The sequence below is a fragment of the Lepidochelys kempii genome, chromosome 13, assembly GCF_965140285.1.
Source record: "Lepidochelys kempii isolate rLepKem1 chromosome 13, rLepKem1.hap1, whole genome shotgun sequence".
In the NCBI taxonomy this organism is placed as follows: Eukaryota; Metazoa; Chordata; order Testudines; family Cheloniidae; genus Lepidochelys; species Lepidochelys kempii.
Window position 1 is genome coordinate 34,771,237 of NC_136392.1, and position 19,732 is coordinate 34,790,968.

The 19,732-nt window shown below is 45.2% G+C and overlaps 1 protein-coding gene across 1 annotated transcript; it reads left to right on the forward strand.

The window, feature by feature from the left end:
- The first annotated feature begins 18,763 nt into the window (after positions 1-18,763).
- On the forward strand, positions 18,764-19,276 carry LOC140897230 (ribonuclease). The gene has a single exon (XM_073309624.1). The coding sequence runs from the start codon at positions 18,764-18,766 to the stop codon at positions 19,274-19,276; it is 513 nt and encodes a 170-aa protein (XP_073165725.1).
- The last annotated feature ends 456 nt before the right edge of the window (positions 19,277-19,732 follow it).

A 19,732-nucleotide genomic window follows, 5' to 3' on the forward strand; every position in this document is an offset into this window, starting at 1 on the left:
TGCCAGGAAATTAGTTCCTGCATCTCTGAGGATGTCGAAGGGCCAACCTACCCTGGAAAAATGTCTGCTAGTGCCTGGCACACTCTTTTAGCCATGGTGTTGCTTAGAGCTACTGCTTCCGGTCATCGGGTGGCAAAATCCATGGAAGTCAGTATGTACTGCTTTCCTCTGGGTGTCTTTTTCGGAAAAGGACCCAGAATATCCACAGCTACTCGCTGAAATGGATCTTCAATGATGGGGAGTGGCTGGAGAGGGGATTTGACCTGGTCTTGGGGTTTTCCTACTCTTTGGCATACTTCACAAGACCGGACATAGGTAGAAACATCCTTGCGCATTCCCTGCCAGTGGAATGACCCCCTCAAACGGTATTTGGTCCTGTTCACCCCAGCATGGCCACTAGGGTGATCGTGGGCTAAGCTCAAGAGCTTGGCCCGGTATTTAGTTGGAACTTCCAACTGTCTCTGAGAATGCCAGTCTTCCTGGTGTCCACCAGAAAGAGTTTCCTTGTATTAAAGTCCTCTTTCTACAACAAACCTGGATCGATTAGAAGAGCTGAGAGGCGGTGGGTTGCTCCATGCCACCGTCCAAGCTCTCTGGAGGCTTTCATCTGCTTCCTGTTCGGTCTGGAACTGTTCCCTTCATGCTGGAGACATCAGTTCCTCATTGGATTGTGGACCTAGGCTTGTTCCCTCTGGAAGCGATGTAGGGTATGGGGCTGTTTCTGTTGACTGTGAACCGCTCTCCGCTGGGACACTATGTTGGGGTTCAGGCTCCGGTGAGCCTCTTGTGTAGGGTTATGGGCTGCTGCCGGTTCAGGTTCGGTGGGGCCCTCTGGTGTTGAGGTTGCAAGTACTGGATTCACTTGCTGGAGGATTCTCTGCTCCTTGAGGTCTTCAAACTACAATTTGAGGACTTCAATAGCATAGATATAGGTGTGAGGTCTTTTTTAGGAGTGGTGGGTGAAATTCTGTGGCCTGCATTGTGCAGGAGGTCAGACTAGATGATCATAATGGTCCCTTCTGGCCTAAATATCTATGAATCTATGGTGCTGGTTGTTCTGCTGGTTCCGGTTCTGGGACTGGTTCCGTCTGGGTCTCTGGGACTGGATCCGCTACTGCTGTTGCAGACATTGACATGGGGTCCGGGTCCATCACCTCTGACCGGGTCCTGATAGAAGTTTCCGGAACAGAGCTAGGCCTCACGGCTTGTTTAGCCTGGCTGCGGGTGACCATTCCCACCCTCTTGGCCCGCTTCACATGATTGGCCAAGTCTTCCCCCAACAACATGGGGATGGGATAATCATCATAGACTGCAAAAGTCCACGTTCCTGACCAGCTCTGGTACTGGACAGGCAACTTGGCTGTAGGCAAATCGAAAGAGTTGGATTTGAAGGGTTGAATTATCACTTGGATCTCTGGATTGATTAAATTGGGGTCCACTAAGGAAGCATGAATAGCTGACACTTGTGCTCTGGTGTCCCTCCACGCGGTGGCCTTCTTCCCGCCCACACTCACAGTTTCCCTCCGCTCCAAGGGTATCTGGGAGGTATCTGGGCCTGCGGTGTGATTCTTTGGTGTGATTCTGGTGCAATGAACTGTAATCTGTTGGGATTCTTGGGGCAGTTGGCCTTTACATGCCCCAGCTCGTTACATTTAAAACATCATCCAGCTGACGGGTCACTGGGGCGAGGTGGGTTGCTGGAGAACGGGGTGGTGGGACGATAAGGGGTCTGGAGGGTTCTTTGGGAGGTAGGTGGGGCTTTTGGCGGCCCCCGGTAATAGGGTGTGGTCTGGGGTTGTCCCTTCTCGTCTCCGCTCCAACTGCGACCAGTTTTCTTCTTCTCTGCCACCTCCACCCATCTGGCTCCAATCTCTCCTGCCTCAATTATAGTTTTGGGCTTCCCATCTAGGATGTATCTTTCTATTTTCTCAGGAACACCATCTAAGAACTGCTCCATTTGCATTAGGAAGGGCAAATTTACTGGAGATTCAACACCTGCTCCTGATATCCAGGCATCCCAATGTTTCACAATGTGGTAGGCATGTCAGGTAAATGACACGTCTGGTTTCCACCTTCGGGCTCTGAACCTCTGACGAGAATGCTCGGATGTTATCCCCATTCTGACTCTCGCCTTGGATTTAAACAGTTCATACTTGTTCATGTGTTCTTTAGGCATTTCAGCCGCCACCTCAGCTAAGGGTCCACTGAGCTGCGGCCTCAGCTCTACCATGTATTGGTCAGTAGAGATGCTGTACCCAAGGCAGGCCCTTTCAAAGTTTTCTAAGGCCTCAGTATCATCACCTGCCTTGTAGGTGGGGAACTTTCTGGGATGGGAAGTGGTACCTGGAGAAGGATTGCTAGGGTTTGTTGGCATATTCTGCTGAGCCTTTATCTTATCCATCTCCTCCACATGCTTCCTCTCTTTTTCCTTCTCCTCCAGTTCTTTGGCCCTTGCCTCCATTTCCCTCCTGTGGGCAGCCTCCTGTACCTCCTTCTCCAGCCTCATGAGTTCTATCTGTCTTTCATGTTCCTTTTGTTTTTCCTCAGCCTGAAATCTGGCTAATTCCAGCTCTTGTTGAGCCATGGATTCTATCATCCTAACCTCTCTGTTTTTAACTAACTTTACACCTGAGGTTTAGAAGTAAACAAACAAAACTTGGCTGTAAAATTTTGCTGTGCTGGAATAGGATATCTATTCTCTGATAGTGATTGTCAGCCTACAGAAAAAGACAATTCCCTTGGCCTCTGCTCTGGACCCAAATCAAAGCAAAAAACCTCCAACTACTTGGAAACCTGCTTACCAGCAGCCCAAAGGAAAAAAATTCCTTTCAAACCTGTGCTCCTTGTAAAAAAAAAAAACCCAAAATCCTAAAAATAAAAACCCTGCCACTTTGTCTCCAGGCAAATGGGTAGAACACCCCCCCCCCCATTTACTTTTAGGGGGAAAAAAACTGCTGGTTTGCGAAGACTGTGAATTTCCCTGCAGGAGGTTAAGTACAGAGGAGAGCAAGCCAAAACTTCAACCCAACTTCCAACCCAACTTGTTCCCTATGAAATCTCAAGTCTTCTCTCTCTCTCTCTCAGTTTGTCCTTCCCCATCTCTCTCACCTTCATTTTTAAAATTACAGGGGCACATTTCTGTTCATCAAAAATAGGGTAGACACCCAATGGCATCCAATGGGAGTTCTTCTTCCTTCAGATAATTACTCTTATCCTGAAGGAAAAGAATAAGGTACCACTTTTGTAAGCAGAGTCAGGATGAGCTCCACCCTGACATCTGGTGGTGAGGTGTGGCAAGTTGTGGAAAAGAACTTCAGGGGCTGATCTCATTTGCATAGGCACACCCACCACGCCTAGAATGAGACCATAGCTGCCCAAATGGTCACTTTGGCTGCTGTGGGATCCCCAGTGTCTCTGTTATTGGGGCAGGAAGAATAAATTGTTATTACCCTGATTATGGGAATCAAGGACAGTGGAACTGTACTTGGCCTTTTGTTATGATGGAGGGTCTCGCCATCAACTAAGTAGCACTTGCTAGGCAAGGGACATGGGTTCCAAAACTCTGTGAATTGAGAGGGGCTGGGAACAGGTATTAATACTTGGTGGTATATGCCTTCTGTTTAGGGCCTTATATGCTAATTGCACTTCCTTTTCTCTCTACTGTGGCATATCAGAGCTAATTTTGATTCCATTAGGAGTCTAGTTACAGGCTGCTGAGCTGAATTCACTTTGGGGTAATAGTGCACCAGCATTGAAGCTCCCCTACTACAAGCTGAAATCACTGAGTAATGTGTTAAGTAGTGGGGGGGCCTGAAGCTATATGGCAGAGCAGTTTGTGGGACAGCAAGCAGAGCGGCTGGTGGAGCAGAGCCCCATGGAGAGGTGGGGCCATCAGTGTTGGAACATGTAAGGTGCCCCTTAACCCCCCTCTCTACACAGGTTGGGAGATAAAACTCTGCAGATAAACTTTTGAACTCTGGGGCTGCCCTAACCAAGGACAGAGACTTTTGGGTCTTTGAACTTTTGGGACTTTGGGTGATTTTGGGTTGCTGGACTCAAGAACCAAAGGAAAGGATATGCCCCAATTTGCTTGGGGTGGGTTTTGCTCATTGGTTGTGTTATGAATCCTGGTGGTGGTGTTTCCCTAACATAATGCCACATTGTTTCTCTCTGTTATTAAAAGGCTTTTTGCTACACTCGGACTATGTGCTTGCGAGAGGGGAAGTATTGCCTCTTGGAGGCGCCCAGCGGGGGTGGAATATATTTGTCCCAGGTCACTGGGTGGAGGCTCGAGCCGGTTTTGCATTGTGTTATTGGAATAGAACCCCTAGATACTGAACCCGGCCCTTGTTGCTGCCAACTCTGACAGGTAGAAGGGTTACACTTACATGCCAGGTTTTGGCATATATGTCATTACATCAGCCTTTGTTATTGCTAATTCAGTGGTTAAAGTAGTAGTTAAGTAGTTTTGGTAATTAGGGGGTTGCGAGTTCAAGACATTTTGGTGCCATTTTTAATTTGTGCTGGTGGAGTTAGATCTCCTGGAAGTTGGCTAAGCTCCTTTCTTCCTGTTGTAGCCGTTATTGGTTATGGTATTGAACAATACTGATAACCCCTTTTAAACTCTAGCATTAGACAAAAGTCCAGTCTCCATGGCTACACCAAGATTTAAAAGATTAGGGTGAACACCACCACGTGGGCTAGCATTACTATTGGAGACTTGAGGAGCATGCGAGAAACAATGAGCACATTTAATCAATGTACCTTTTTTAAAAGTCTTATCACCTAAAAACCCCAATTTATATAACTGTCACAGAGATCGCAATGGTTAGAAAGCAAAAATGTCCAACACTAGTATTTCCACTTCTTTCATCCTCACAGATCCAGCTGGCGCCAGTTGAGGGTCAGCAAAAGATGACTTTCAGGAATCGACGACCTTCATCCATCTGCTTCTTACATGTACACCCACCAAAGCTCATTAATATGCATGAGGTTTAAACCCCTCCTGTCCATCTTTAGGAAATGTGGCCCTGATATTACTGGGGGACTCTTCACCTGATAGGCCACTCAGATAGTTCTTCTTTCAACTTATTAACATTTACATAATCTTATCACCATAGTAACATTTGCTTCCTTAAGGAAGTCTCTAACATTTTGGTTACCAGTGGCCATCTTGCGGTGTCTACTGATTTCTCCTTGGCACATTATCCAAACTCAGCAGTTATTTTTCAAAACTTCAGCATACAAACGTAGACACAAGCTCAGAAAATGTATTAGTCACTAACTTATCTTTCAGAGTAACAGCCGTGTTAGTCTGTATTCGCAAAAAGAAAAGGAGTACTTGTGGCACCTTAGAGACTAACCAATTTATTAGAGCATAAGCTTTCGTGAGCTACAGCTCACTTCATCAGATGCATATCGTGGAAACTGCAGCAGACTTTATATATACACAGAGAATATGAACCAATACCTCCTCCCACCCCACTGTCCTGCTGGTAATAGCTTATCTAAAGTGATCATCAGGTGGGCCATTTCCAGCACAAATCCAGGTTTTCTCACCCTCCATCCCCCCCCCACACAAATTCACTCTCCTGCTGGTGATAGCCCATCCAAAGTGACAACTCTTTACACAATGTGCATGACAATCAAGTTGGGCTATTTCCTGCACAAATCCAGGTTTTCTCACATCCCCCCCACCCCCATACACACACAAACTCACTCTCCTGCTGGTAATAGCTCATCCAAACTGACCACTCTTCAAGTTTAAATCCAAGTTAAACCAGAACATCTGGGGGGGGGGGTAGGAAAAAACAAGAGGAAACAGGCTACCTTGCATAATGACTTAGCCACTCCAAGTCTCTATTTAAGCCTAAATTAATAGTATCCAATTTGCAAATGAATTCCAATTCAGCAGTTTCTCGCTGGAGTCTGGATTTGAAGTTTTTTTGTTTTAAGATAGCGACCTTCATGTCTGTGATTGCGTGACCAGAGAGATTGAAGTGTTCTCCGACTGGTTTATGAATGTTCTGGTTTAACTTGGATTTAAACTTGAAGAGTGGTCAGTTTGGATGAGCTATTACCAGCAGGAGAGTGAGTTTGTGTGTGTATGGGGGTGGGGGGGATGTGAGAAAACCTGGATTTGTGCAGGAAATAGCCCAACTTGATTGTCATGCACATTGTGTAAAGAGTTGTCACTTTGGATGGGCTATCACCAGCAGGAGAGTGAATTTGTGTGGGGGGGGGATGGAGGGTGAGAAAACCTGGATTTGTGCTGGAAATGGCCCACCTGATGATCACTTTAGATAAGCTATTACCAGCAGGACAGTGGGGTGGGAGGAGGTATTGGTTCATATTCTCTGTGTATATATAAAGTCTGCTGCAGTTTCCACGATATGCATCTGATGAAGTGAGCTGTAGCTCACGAAAGCTTATGCTCTAATAAATTGGTTAGTCTCTAAGGTGCCACAAGTACTCCTTTTCTTTTAACTTATCTTTGTAATATAGCCAATTTATCTTAAAGCCTAATTTGGCTTAGCTACATATCCAGCAGGCCCAAGCCGGTAGGTTTCTTGCACTTCAGCTTTAGACCTTCAGCTATTTTTTTACCTATTACCTACCCTGTATTTGTCTCTGATGTCCAGCTTTTATACTGTATTAATTTATTGGTTGTAAACTGCACTGTACTGTAGTGTGCGTGCTGTCTGCAACCTTCAAAGCACAAAAGAGATTTAGATTCTCAGTTTCCCCTAATTTTCATTGCTTACAAATTCTTTCGTCTTGAGCCAGTCAATGACCTCTGGGTCAGCGCTATTCAGCTTGAGAAGACCTCAAGGGAGCACAAGGTGAAAAGAGCAACCATCCAGACAGTGTGCAGTACCCTATTCAGCACCATGGGTGCACAATGGGCTGTTCCAGATGCCCCAGATACAGTTGCTCTTGCACAATGGACCCTAGTGTCACACCTGAACCTGTTAAACTGGCTCCAGAGGCAGCGTGGTCCATCATTAGAGTTCAGCACCGCTTGGGGAGGGGAGGGTACAGTGCTGTAGACCGGGGATTGAGGGGCATGAGCACAGCTGGGAGAGGGAAGGTGTGGAGTAGCAGGAGGCTGTGGGTCAACCCTGATGGGAATCGGCAAAGCTGCGTGTGCAAAAAAGCAGGTCTGCCCGCCCACTTCATGCTCATTTCATGACTAGTGATTTTGTGTCTGTGTATGTTTTTTTGTGAAATGCATTTTTTTTTATTCTTTGCTGCAAAATCAACATTTTTTGTACGGAAAAAAACCAAGCAAACTAGCCAACAGCTCTCTTCACAACCTAGATCCGCATCAAACTGCGGTTTGTTGGGTTTTTGGTTTTAGTTTGGTGACCAAATTTATTTATCTTCACCAGAATGAGATGAATATAGAATTATCCTGAACAGAGTTTAATACTTTTTTGGAAAATTGTCCCCACACTTTTGAGAAACTCCAAGGACATTTTGCTAGTGGCAGCCTGAGACCGCTGGCATTTGTTTCCCCCACCCCACATTGCAATTCCTCCTAGATATCATTTTACACATTATAGCTAGATGTTTAAGCAGCAGCTTGTTCTTTTCTCTTGGCATAACAAAGAGAAAGCTGAGAGGTGAGTTATCACAGTCTACAAATACCTGTATGGACACGTGGCTATTGAGAGTAAGGGATACTTTAGTCTCGCAAAGGCAGACTGAGATCCAGTGGTTGGGAGCTGGATAAATTCCAGCTGGATAAATTCAATGTACAGAGAAGGCACACATTTTAACAGGAAAGGAAATTAGCCATTGGAACAATTTACCAAAGGAGCTAGAGGTTCCTCTATCATTTTAGTGTCTTACTAAAAGTTACGCTCAAGTTCAGGCAGAAGCTCTTGGGCTTGATGCAGAATCCCTGGGGGAGGTTCTCTGGTCTTTCTTATGCAGGAGATCAGAAAACACCATCATTAGGATGCCCTGTAGCCTTGGAATATTTTAATCTAACAAGCAGCCCCTACCTTGTTTGAATGCATAAGACAATTTTAACTGACAGCAACTTCCCGCTAGGGGAAAGTTATTCCATAATTGCCCAGGTGACAGCTTGTGGAATCTATGTGAACCTTATGAATTCTGAGTGATTGTATGAACTCTGTCCAACTGCAACCTTCACCATGTGTTGAATCAGCCATTTGGTAGCAAGAACTGGTCACGCATCTCTCAAAATCTGTCAGGAAGGAGGACAACCAGAAGTCATTAATATTCAGTGACTCTGCTTTGGTAGAACAATGATATGCTGAGGCATGGGGGTTGTGGTGGATAATCAGCTAAACATGAGCTCCCCGTGCAACACTGTGGTCAACAGGTCTAATGTGAGTAGGAGTGAAGAGGTTATTTTACTTCTGTGTTTGGCACTAGTGCAATGACTGGTGGAATACTATGTCCACCTCTAATGGCCAATTCAAGAAAGATGTAGATACATTGGAGATGGTTCATAGAAGAGTCACAAGAATGATTACAGGATAGAAAACATGCCTTACAGTGTTTGACTGAAGGAGCGCGATTAATTTAGCTTAAGAAAGAGAAGGTTAACTGGTGACTTGAATCCAATTGATAAGTGCATACATGGGGAACAAATATTTGTAAAGGGCTCTTCAAACTACAAACAAAGGTATAACTCAATCCAATGGCTGCAAGTTGAAGCAACACAAATAGGGCATACATTAGGCAAGTAAGCTCCACCCCACCCTCCAGTCTTTTCCTCCTAAGATTAAATAGGCCCACTTTTTTTAACTTGTCTTCATAGGTCAGTTTTTCTAACCCTTTTGACATTTTTATTGTTCTTTTCTGGATTCTCTCCAATTTATGTGCATCTTTCCTAAGGTGCAGCATTCAGAATTGGATACAGTCCTGTAACTGAGCCCTCCCCAGTGCCAAGTAGAGTGGGTCAATTCCCTCCAGCGTCTTATGTATAACATGCCTGTTAATACACCCCGGAATGATATTCGCCTTGTCAGCAATTGCATCACATTGTTGACTCATATTCCATTTGTGATCTACTATAGTTCCCCAATCCTTTTCAGCAATCGTACTGGCAACTAGCCAGTTATTCCCCATTTTCTAATTTTGGAATTGATTTTCCCTTTCTAAATGAAGTACACTGCACTTGTCTTTATTGACTTTCATCTCATTGATTTCAGACCAATTCTCCAATTTGTCAAGGTTGTTTTGAATTATAAGCACTTCAGCCCCTCCCAGCTGAGTGTAATCTGCAAAAGTTATAAGCATACTCTCCACTCCATTACCCAGGTCATTAGTAAAAATATTGAGTAGTAGCAGACCCAGGACTGACCCCTGAAAGTCTCACTAGATATGCCCTCCCAGTGTGACAGTGAACCATTGATAACTACTCTAATACGGCTGTTACTCTGAAATCTTTGAGTACAGTCTTTCAACGAGTTTTGCACCAGCCTTATATTAATTTAATTTATACCCTATTTCCCTAATTTGCTTATGAGAAAGTCATGTGGGACTGTGACAAAATCCTTACTAATATCAAGATCTATCACGTCTACTGCTTCCCCTAGAGCAGTAGCCATGGTCAAAGAAGGAAATTAGGTTGGTTTGGCATGATTTGTTCTTGACCAATCCATACTGGCTATTCCTTTTAACTCTATTATCCTCTAGGTGCTTACAAATTGATTGTTTAATAATTTATTCCAGTATCTTTCCAGGTATCAAAGTTAGGGTGACTGGTCTATAATTCCCTGGGTCCTCTTTGTTCCCTTTTTTAAAACAATAGTTACTACATTTTCCATTCTCCAATCCTCTGGGACCTCACCCATCCTCCATGAGTTATTGCAGATCCTTGCTAACAGTTCTGAGATAGCTTCAGATAGTTCCTTAAGTACTCTAGGATTAATTTAATCAGGCCCTGACAAATATAATACCTGTAACTTACCTAAATATTGTTGAACCTGTTTTTTTTCCCCATTTGGGCTTGTGTTCCTTTCTACTTATTGTAAATATTAATTAAGTTGAGTATCTGGTCACCATTAACCATTCTAAGGAAGACTGATTAAACACCTTTGCCTTTTTGATGTCATCAGACATTAGCTCCCCTTCCCTGCTAAGTAGAGGACCTACAATTTCCTTCATTTTTTGCTTGCTCCTAATTATTTAAAGAACCTCTTCTTATTGCCTTTTATGTCCCCTGTTAGATGTAACTTATTTTGTACATGAGCCTTTCAGATTTTGTCCTTACATGCTTGTGCTATTCTTTTGTATGCCTCCTTAGCAATTCATTCATTTTTCCACTAATTTGTAATACTCTTTTTTTTTATTTTCATGTCATTAAAGAGCTCCCAGTGGCGCCATATTGGCCAGTTACTATTCTTCCTAGCATTCCTCCTCACTGGGATAGTTTGTTTCTTTGAGAAACTGCCAGGTCTTCTGAAATCCTGTATTTCATAGAATTTCTTCCCTTGGGAACTTACCTACCAGTTCTCCAAGTTTCCATTGTCTTATCTCACTCCTTCCTTTCCAGTGTAGAAGAAAACAAACTCCACTCTCAGGTTGGAAGCAACAAAATCAGAGACAGATTTATTTGAGCAATTGCAAGGGAAGAATACAGCTGAGAGAGAGCATCTCTGCCTCAGTTTCTTCAAAGTACAAGCAATATCACATAAGCATTTATACATTTTAGTGTCATGCATTAATTAAAAACATAGAATCATAGAATCATAGAATATCAGGGTTGGAAGGGACCCCAGAAGGTCATCTAGTCCAACCCCCTGCTCAAAGCAGGACCAATTCCCAGTTAAATCATCCCAGCCAGGGCTTTGTCAAGCCTGACCTTAAAAACCTCTAAGGAAGGAGATTCTACCACCTCCCTAGGTAACGCATTCCAGTGTTTCACCACCCTCTTAGTGAAAAAGTTTTTCCTAATATCCAATCTAAACCTCCCCCACTGCAACTTGAGACCATTACTCCTCGTTCTGTCATCTGCTACCATTGAGAACAGTCTAGAGCCATCCTCTTTGGAACCCCCTTTCAGGTAGTTGAAAGCAGCTATCAAATCCCCCCTCATTCTTCTCTTCTGCAGGCTAAACAATCCCAGCTCCCTCAGCCTCTCCTCATAACTCATGTGTTCCAGTCCCCTAATCATTTTTGTTGCCCTTCGCTGGACTCTCTCCAATTTATCCACATCCTTCTTGTAGTGTGGGGCCCAAAACTGGACACAGTACTCCAGATGAGGCCTCACCAATGTCGAATAGAGGGGAACGATCACGTCCCTCAATCTGCTCGCTATGCCCCTACTTATACATCCCAAAATGCCATTGGCATTCTTGGCAACAAGGGCACACTGCTGACTCATATCCAGCTTCTCGTCCACTGTCACCCCTAGGTCCTTTTCCGCAGAACTGCTGCCTAGCCATTCAGTCCCTAGTCTGTAGCTGTGCATTGGGTTCTTCCGTCCTAAGTGCAGGATCCTGCACTTATCCTTATTGAACCTCATCAGATTTCTTTTGGCCCAATCCTCCAATTTAGGTCTAGGTCCTTCTGTATCCTATCCCTGCCCTCCAGCATATCTACCACTCCTCCCAGTTTAGTATCATCCGCAAATTTGCTGAGAGTGCAATCCACACCATCCTCCAGATCATTTATGAAGATATTGAACAAAACTGGCCCCAGGACCGACCCTTGGGGTACTCCACTTGATACCAGCTGCCAACTAGATATGGAGCCATTGATCACTACCCGTTGAGCCCGACAATCTAGCCAGCTTTCTACCCACCTTGTAGTGCATTCATCCAGCCCATACTTCCTTAACTTGCTGACAAGAATACTGTGAAAAGAAAAGGAGGACTTGTGGCACCTTAGAGACTAACCAATTTATTAGAGCATAAGCTTTCGTGAGCTACAGCTCACTTCCTCAGATGCATATCGTGGAAACTGCAGCAGGCTTTATATATACACAGAGAATATGAAACAATACCTATTCCCACCCCACTGTCCTGCTGGTAATAGCTGTGGAGAGACCGTGTCAAAAGCTTTGCTAAAGTCAAGAAACAATACATCCACTGCTTTCCCTTCATCCACAGAACCAGTAATCTCATCATAAAAGGCAATTAGATTAGTCAGGCATGACCTTCCCTTGGTGAATCCATGCTGGCTGTTCCTGATCACTTTCCTCTCATGCAAGTGCTTCAAGATTGATTCTTTGAGGACCTGCTCCATGATTTTTCCAGGGACTGAAGTGAGGCTGACTGGCCTGTAGTTCCCAGGATCCTCCTTCTTCCCTTTTTTAAAGATTGGCACTACATTAGCCTTTTTCCAGTCATCCGGGACTTCCCCGGTTCGCCACGAGTTTTCAAAGAGCCAATGGCTCTGCAATCACAGCCGCCAATTCCTTCAGCACTCTCGGATGCAACTCGTCCGGCCCCATGGACTTGTGCACGTCCAGCTTTTCTAAATAGTCCCTAACCACCTCTATCTCCACAGAGGGCTGGCCATCTTTTCCCCATTTTGTGATGCCCAGCGCAGCAGTCTGGGAGCTGACCTTGTTAGTGAAAACAGAGGCAAAAAAAGCATTGAGTACTTTTTTAAGAACAGGATTTTAAGAACAGGATTTAAGAACAGGAAACATCTGCAGTTTGTTTATGTTTTGTCCTGCCCATTCCTGTATTTTCTCACTTCTGTTCTCAAAACATCACTATCTCAAGGCTGGGTCACACTGACTGTACTCTGCTGTCTTCCCACCTGCTTCTGACATGAGCCCTGCTTCTACAGTTCCTGCAATATTAGGCTAAGACTTAGCATGACAGTTGCTCTGTTTCTTACAACTAAGAGGCCTATCTTTAAATCCTTTAACCCTGTTTCCACACCGGAGAACCATGAAATCTACATTTCGTGATCACTTTCACCCACATTGCCTTCCACCTTCACATTTGCAGTCAATTACCCCCTGTTGGCCAGAATCAAGTATCAAATGGATGTGCCCCTGGTTACTTCCTCCGAATAGAAGAACTATTGGCTGGACGTGGAACTTGACCTCCTTAGTGAAACTAGGACATTAGCTAGTTTGGAAGCTTTTAAGAATGCAAGGAGAGATGGATCCTTGACTCCCAATCTCCCGGTCTCCCACAGTATTCTTGTCAGCAAGTTAAGGAAGTATGGGCTGGATGAATGCACTACAAGGTGGGTAGAAAGCTGGCTAGATTGTCAGGCTCAACGGGTAGTGATCAATGGCTCCATGTCTAGTTGGCAGCCGGTATCAAGTGGAGTGCCCCAAGGGTCGGTCCTGGGACTGGTTTTGTTCAATATCTTCATAAATGATCTGGAGGATGGTGTGGATTGCACTCTCAGCAAATTTGCGGATGATACTAAACTGGGAGGAGTGGTAGATACGCTGGAGGGGAGGGATAGGATACAGAAGGACCTAGACAAATTGGAGGATTGGGCCAAAAGAAATCTGATGAGGTTCAATAAGGATAAGTGCAGGGTCCTGCACTTAGGACGGAAGAACCCAATGCACAGCTACAGACTAGGGACCGAATGGCTAGGCAGCAGTTCTACGGAAAAGGACCTAGGGGTGACAGTGGACGAGAAGCTGGATATGAGTCAGCAGTGTGCCCTTGTTGCCAAGAAGGCGAATGGCATTTTGGGATGTATATGTAGGGGCATAGCGAGCAGATCGAGGGACGTGATCGTTCCCCTCTATTCGACATTGGTGAGGCCTCATCTGGAGTACTGTGTCCAGCTTTGGGCCCCACACTACAAGAAGGATGTGGATAAATTGGAGAGAGTCCAGCGAAGGGCAACAAAAATGATTAGGGGACTGGAACACATGAGTTATGAGGAGAGGCTGAGGGAGCTGGGATTGTTTAGCCTGCAGAAGAGCAGAATGAGGGGGGATTTGATAGCTGCTTTCAACTACCTGAAAGGGGGTTCCAAAGAGGATGGCTCTAGACTGTTCTCAATGGTAGCAGATGATAGAACAAGGAGTAATGGTCTCAAGTTGCAGTGGGGGAGGTTTAGATTGGATATTAGGAAAAACTTTTTCACTAAGAGGGTGGTGAAACACTGGAATGCGTTACCTAGGGAGGTGGTAGAATCTCCTTCCTTAGAGGTTTTTAAGGTCAGGCTTGACAAAGCCCTGGCTGGGATGATTTAATTGGGGATTGGTCCTGCTTTGAGCAGGGGGTTGGATTAGATGACCCTCTGGGGTCCCTTCCAACCCTGATATTCTATGATTCTATGATTCTATGATTAATCTATATGTTAATTATACCTGGTGGCCTCTTCCCTAGCTTGGCAGTGCCATCGAAAATACCTGCCAGGAATTCTCATGGCACTAACAACTTCTCACAGACCAAGAATAACTACTAGTCTTCAGAGACTCCTACAGTGGGATGGTCATAAATGTTAGTAGATAAAGAGGAATGTGGGGGTGTACGGGGAGGGACTGGTGGAGAGAGAGAGAGCGAGATGGGTGTGTTTGGGAATGGATAAACAGAGAGCAGTATCTGTACTGATTTTGCTATTACACCAGTACTTCTATTACTGTGGATTCAGATATAACAGTAAAACCAGACTTTATACAAGTAGAGCTGATTCCTTTCCACTGAAGGGCTGAATCCCCACTCAGGCACTTTGAGTGCAGAAGGTGGGGGCCCACAAGAATTCTAAAAATTAATACTGGCCACTCCAGGCTTGTATTAAACTCCCAAGGTTACAGCTTTTCTCTGACCTTGGCTTGGTAAATGCTGCCACAACTCAAATGCAAAGTAACCCCTTGAACCCAGGAAGGAGCACTGGGAAATTCCTCCCTGTGGGGTACCTGCAAGCCCTTTCACCACCCTCTCTGGGGAAGAGCTGAGGAAGAAAACAAAGGAAATTAGCTGTTGCCTCCAGCTAATCAAACAGCATATACACAAACCTCTTAGGACACAAAAATCCAAATCCTGTTCTTAAAAAAGGTAACTTTTATAAAAACAGAAAGAAATAAAACACATCTGGAACTTAGGCTTTTGCTAGATTTTAAAAGAGCAATTCCAAAAATTAAGCACCCAAAATAGCTTTCTTGGGGGTTCAGCTTAAAGGTTACAAACAAACAAAAGCATCTGGGGTTAGCACAGAGGAGATCCACAAGCCAAAATAAATAAATAAACCTGATCGCGTCTACCTAAATATTGCCTATCCCAATGATTTCTTCTAGGTATGGAAAATAATTTTATCACAGAAGGAATAAGCGTTACCAGTATAAGCCCCTTTCTACTGGTAATCAAGGAACAATAAGGAAATCCCAAAACTCTTTGTGTGTGTGTGTGTGTGATCTTTCCATGTATGGGCTCATGTGTGTATTTGTATGAGTCAGTCTTGCATGTTTCATGTTTTGCCTTCTGTTTGTTCGTATACTGTGTATTTCGAATCCCTTGTTTGTGGGAGTCTTATGTGTCTCATGTTATATTTCTTGTGCGCGTGTTTTTTGCTTGAGTGCATTTTGCATGCCTCCTTTTCCTTCTGTGTCTGTTTATATTATCTTTTGACTGTGAGTTTGTGTTGTGTGCGGTTGTGCCTCTTGTTTGTGTGAGTCAGAGTGTTGGCCGTGCCCCTTGTTCCTTCATGTAGTGTGTCTTGGTCTTGTGTCTCTTAGTGCATCGCTTTGAATGTCCCTTTTCACGGACCACCTTCTTTTCCTTTCCTACAGCCAATGGGGGAGCAAGATATAACTCCAACCCAACCCAACCTGTTCACTTTGAAAACTCCAGACATACTTTTGGTCCCAAGAAGAAGTAATTTACTCTGTTCATCTGCCAGTCTCTTCCACTGTGTCCTTCCCCATCTCACTCTCCTTTCATTATTAAAATTCCACAGGAACATTTCTGCCCTCATAAAAAGAGCAGACATCCAATAGGGGTTCTTCTTCCTTCAGAGAATCACTCTTATCCTGCAGAGAAAGAATAACGCATCACTTAGATGTCAGCATGTGCAATGTACATCAGCCCATCACCTGTTTGCTGTGATAGTCTGCCAACAACAGATGTTTACGGTTCCATTACTCAGTGGTTCAAACTCTCATTCTGGCAATTGGGTGGTGTGAGTTCAAGTCTTGCTGTGGCCACACTGAATTTGTGCTAGGGGCATTTGATCTAGTGGTGCTGGCTAATCTCCTCTCTTCCTTTACTGACACCAGCAATTCACCAAAGCAATGTAGACACCCAGTGTCTCTTATTTTCATGGCATCCAATTCCATTAGGTACTTTCCGGGGAGGCTGCGAGCCAGGATTGAGGGGCACCAGCAGAGCTGTGTGTGGAAGAAGCTGGGTAAATGGGCCTTTAATTTTACCCTGATTATAAGATCAGCTGTAAAGAGCAAAAATTGATGAAGTGTCCAGTCACATAGAACAATAAGAGTAGATGGGGAAAGGTGCAAATTGCGACTGAAAGACCAAGTTAGTCCAAACAAAATGGCCTCCCAATATAATTCAAGACCCTGTGTTAAGATCAAACACGAGAAGTGTGGGACCAGAAATCAATGGACCAAAACTAGTGTGTCGTAAATTAGGACTAAATGGTGACCAAAACAATGAGGGCGGCCTGTTCCACCCATCAGTCTCTTTGAGGTCCTTGAAAAAGGCCAGTTTGGGAGAGAAATTGAGGGAGGAAAGGAAGAAAATGCAACAATTTCTGACTGAATGCAGGGGAAGCAGCGAGCTTTACCATCATGGCTGCCACCCTGGCCATCTCCTGGGACCATGGAATCCAGCATGACACCCCTGGACCTCCTTCATCCTAATCCCAAGAGATGTCCTGACCAGACCAGGCAACAAAGAGAGGGACCCAGATGACATGGCCACCTCAACTTGCTCTAAGTCCCAGCCACACCTGGGAGATGAGATTTTGTCTCCCTGCTCCCCATCATGTGTCCTTTTCATTCCCTACCTTAGTTCTTCTCTTTCCTATCCCTCTCCTTTGTCTTTCTATCTAATAAGAATCTGATTTAGCCAGCCAAAACTGGATATTTTGCAACACTTCTGTGAGCCTGTGTCCTAGGAGACAGTTAACAGCAATGCCCTACACAACCCGATGCAGGTACCAGTTTGCCAGGTCAGATAAAATCATAGAATATCAGGGTTAGAAGGAACCTCATGAGGTCATCTAGTCCAACCCCCCTGCTCAAAGCAGGACCAATCCCCAATTTTTGCCCCAGATCCCTAAATGGCCCCCTCAAGGATTGAACTCACAACCCTGGGTTTAGCAGACCAATGCTAAAACCACTGAGCTATCCCTCCCCCCTCTTGGAGTGACTGATTAGACGGTGGTGCTAGGCCTGTGTTTTTTCAGCTGCGTAGCTACAAAGGAGAGCCAACACTACAGACAGAAGCTGCATTTTCTCTTTTTGCAGTTCTCTTTTTTGCTGTCCTGTTGTGTGCGTTTATCTTGTGTTGTCTTCTATGAAAAATAACTATAACAACAGCTGCTCCAGTCCATCTCAGCTAACTTCTTTTCTTTTCCCTAGAAGGGCATTCTTACCATCTTTACCACTTCAGAGACCTTGGGATGGGTGGTGGGTGGGATTCCTTCTAAAACTGTCCAGCTAAAGGGAAATAGAAGAAGGGGAGGCTGTTAAAAAAAAAAAAAAGCCTTACTTAAAACATCTGAAATGTAAAGAACTGAGACACAGAGACACATTAACACTGCTGATGCTTTGGGGGCATGTTTTCCATCTGAATGACTACAACAGAATCCAAAGCTGGACTAGCAGAGAGTTACAGTTCAGGACTGGGGGGCAGCAGAAACTGTGAGTTTCTAGGCTAGGCCTGGATTAGGAAGATGCCAGTGAGTCAGGACTCAGCGTGCATCTACACAGCAAACAAAAGTGTGATTGCAGCACAGGTGTGTGTTCCTACATTCGCTTTAGTCTAGCTAACATGGGTAACAATAACAGTGGGAACAAGGTAGCACAGGTTTAGCACAGGCTGGCAACCAGAGCTGGTACCCCAGGTCCCTGGTGGGTTGGCATTGGGGCAGCTATCCTGCAGTGAAGTTTGTGCCGCCCACTATCCTTACCCACACTAACGATTAAAGCTGGCACGTCTGTGTCCACCTACTCTACAATTACACCTTTGCTTGCTAGGTAGACACACCTTTAGATGTTTTTGTGGAGTCCGCCTCTCTGCCAGGACACATGCCGGTTGTTCTCCACCCATGCCCTGCCTGCTGGGCCACTGCTTTTAATTGCAAGCTGTCAGGAAATCATACTAATCCAATTGCTTATTAGACTTCCTCGTCCAACTCTTCCCACTCCATGTCTGGTTGAGCTCTATATAACATGAGCCAAGATGAGAGGGAGGATCAAGGAGAGGTTCAGATCAGCAGACACCAGGATCCATCTCTCTGACGACAGGTATGGGTGCCAGTGGGTCAGGACTCAGGATGCATCTACACAGCAAACAAAAGTGTGAAGTGTTGGATACAGAACAAGGCTGGGGCGGGGGGCTGCTGGACTAAGTTGGGGGTGAGTTACATGTGGCACAAGGGCAGGGCAATATCAGTCTGCCTCTGAGACTCAGGACACCTGGGGTCTATCCATGGATCTGGTAGGAGACTTGGGAATAGTGGTTAGAGGATGAGAGGACGGATCTTGGTCAGGGTCTGTGCAAAACCTGGCACAGAATGGGGCAGGAATAATGGGATGTGGAGGGGCTCTGGGAACAGAGTAGGGTGGGAGGGGATCATGGGAGTGGGAGGAGCTATTGGGTGGGGTTCCATGGAGGAGGCAGAACCCCGCCCCACGCTGTCTCCATCCATCTCCCCCCTACCCCCACTGCAGGTCGATCCAGTGACAGACACAGCTATGGCTCTGAAGGGACCCTGCCCGGCGCTCCTGCTGCCCCTCGCCCTGCTGGTCACCTGCCTGGCCCTGTCTAGCGGGCAGTATTGGAATCCGCTGAATGACATATTCCAGAGAGAGCACGTGAACAACCCCAAGAACAAAGCCATCAACAACAAAGTCTACTGCAACATGATGATGTGGGACCGGGGCATATTCTGGAAGTATACCAACACCTTCATCCATGAGTCCCTCAAGAAAATCAATGCCATTTGCAATGTGGATGGCATACCCGTTGGGGGCTTCAAACGTAAGAGTAAGAACTCCTTCTCAATCACCACCTGCACATTTAACCCCTGGACCTTCTCTTTCAACGGACTCAGTGGCAAAAAGAAAATTGTCCTCTCCTGCTTGAATGGGCTCCCTGTGAGATTTGTGAGGCACATTTAGGACCCAGACAGACCGTGGAAGGCAAGAAGGGGACCCTGCTGCATTCTCTAACCCTGCTCTGTCTCTTCTACACTGGCCACGGCACCCGGCTCCTCACCCGTCTCTAAACACTAGTGAAATGGTATAGGTGTTTCCACCCCGCACCCTCTGCTGCCCCAACTGCCCATTATACAGTATAGCCTCCCCTTCCCTGCCCCTCACCCTCTGCTGTTCCTAGTGGCCACTATACTGTATAGCTAGCCCTTCCCAGTCTTGTTGTCCCTGGTGGCCATCTAATAATCTATCCTTTCATTAAGAAATATTAATCAGTTTCATGTTCTTGTATTGTGTATTCAGCCTGATCATGAGCAATCCTCATATATGACATGATTAAATGTTATTGGTCATTGTTTGCTTCACTTTTTTTTCTATGTTTCTCTGTGCTCCCTAAATGCAATAAAGCTGGATACCTGCAAA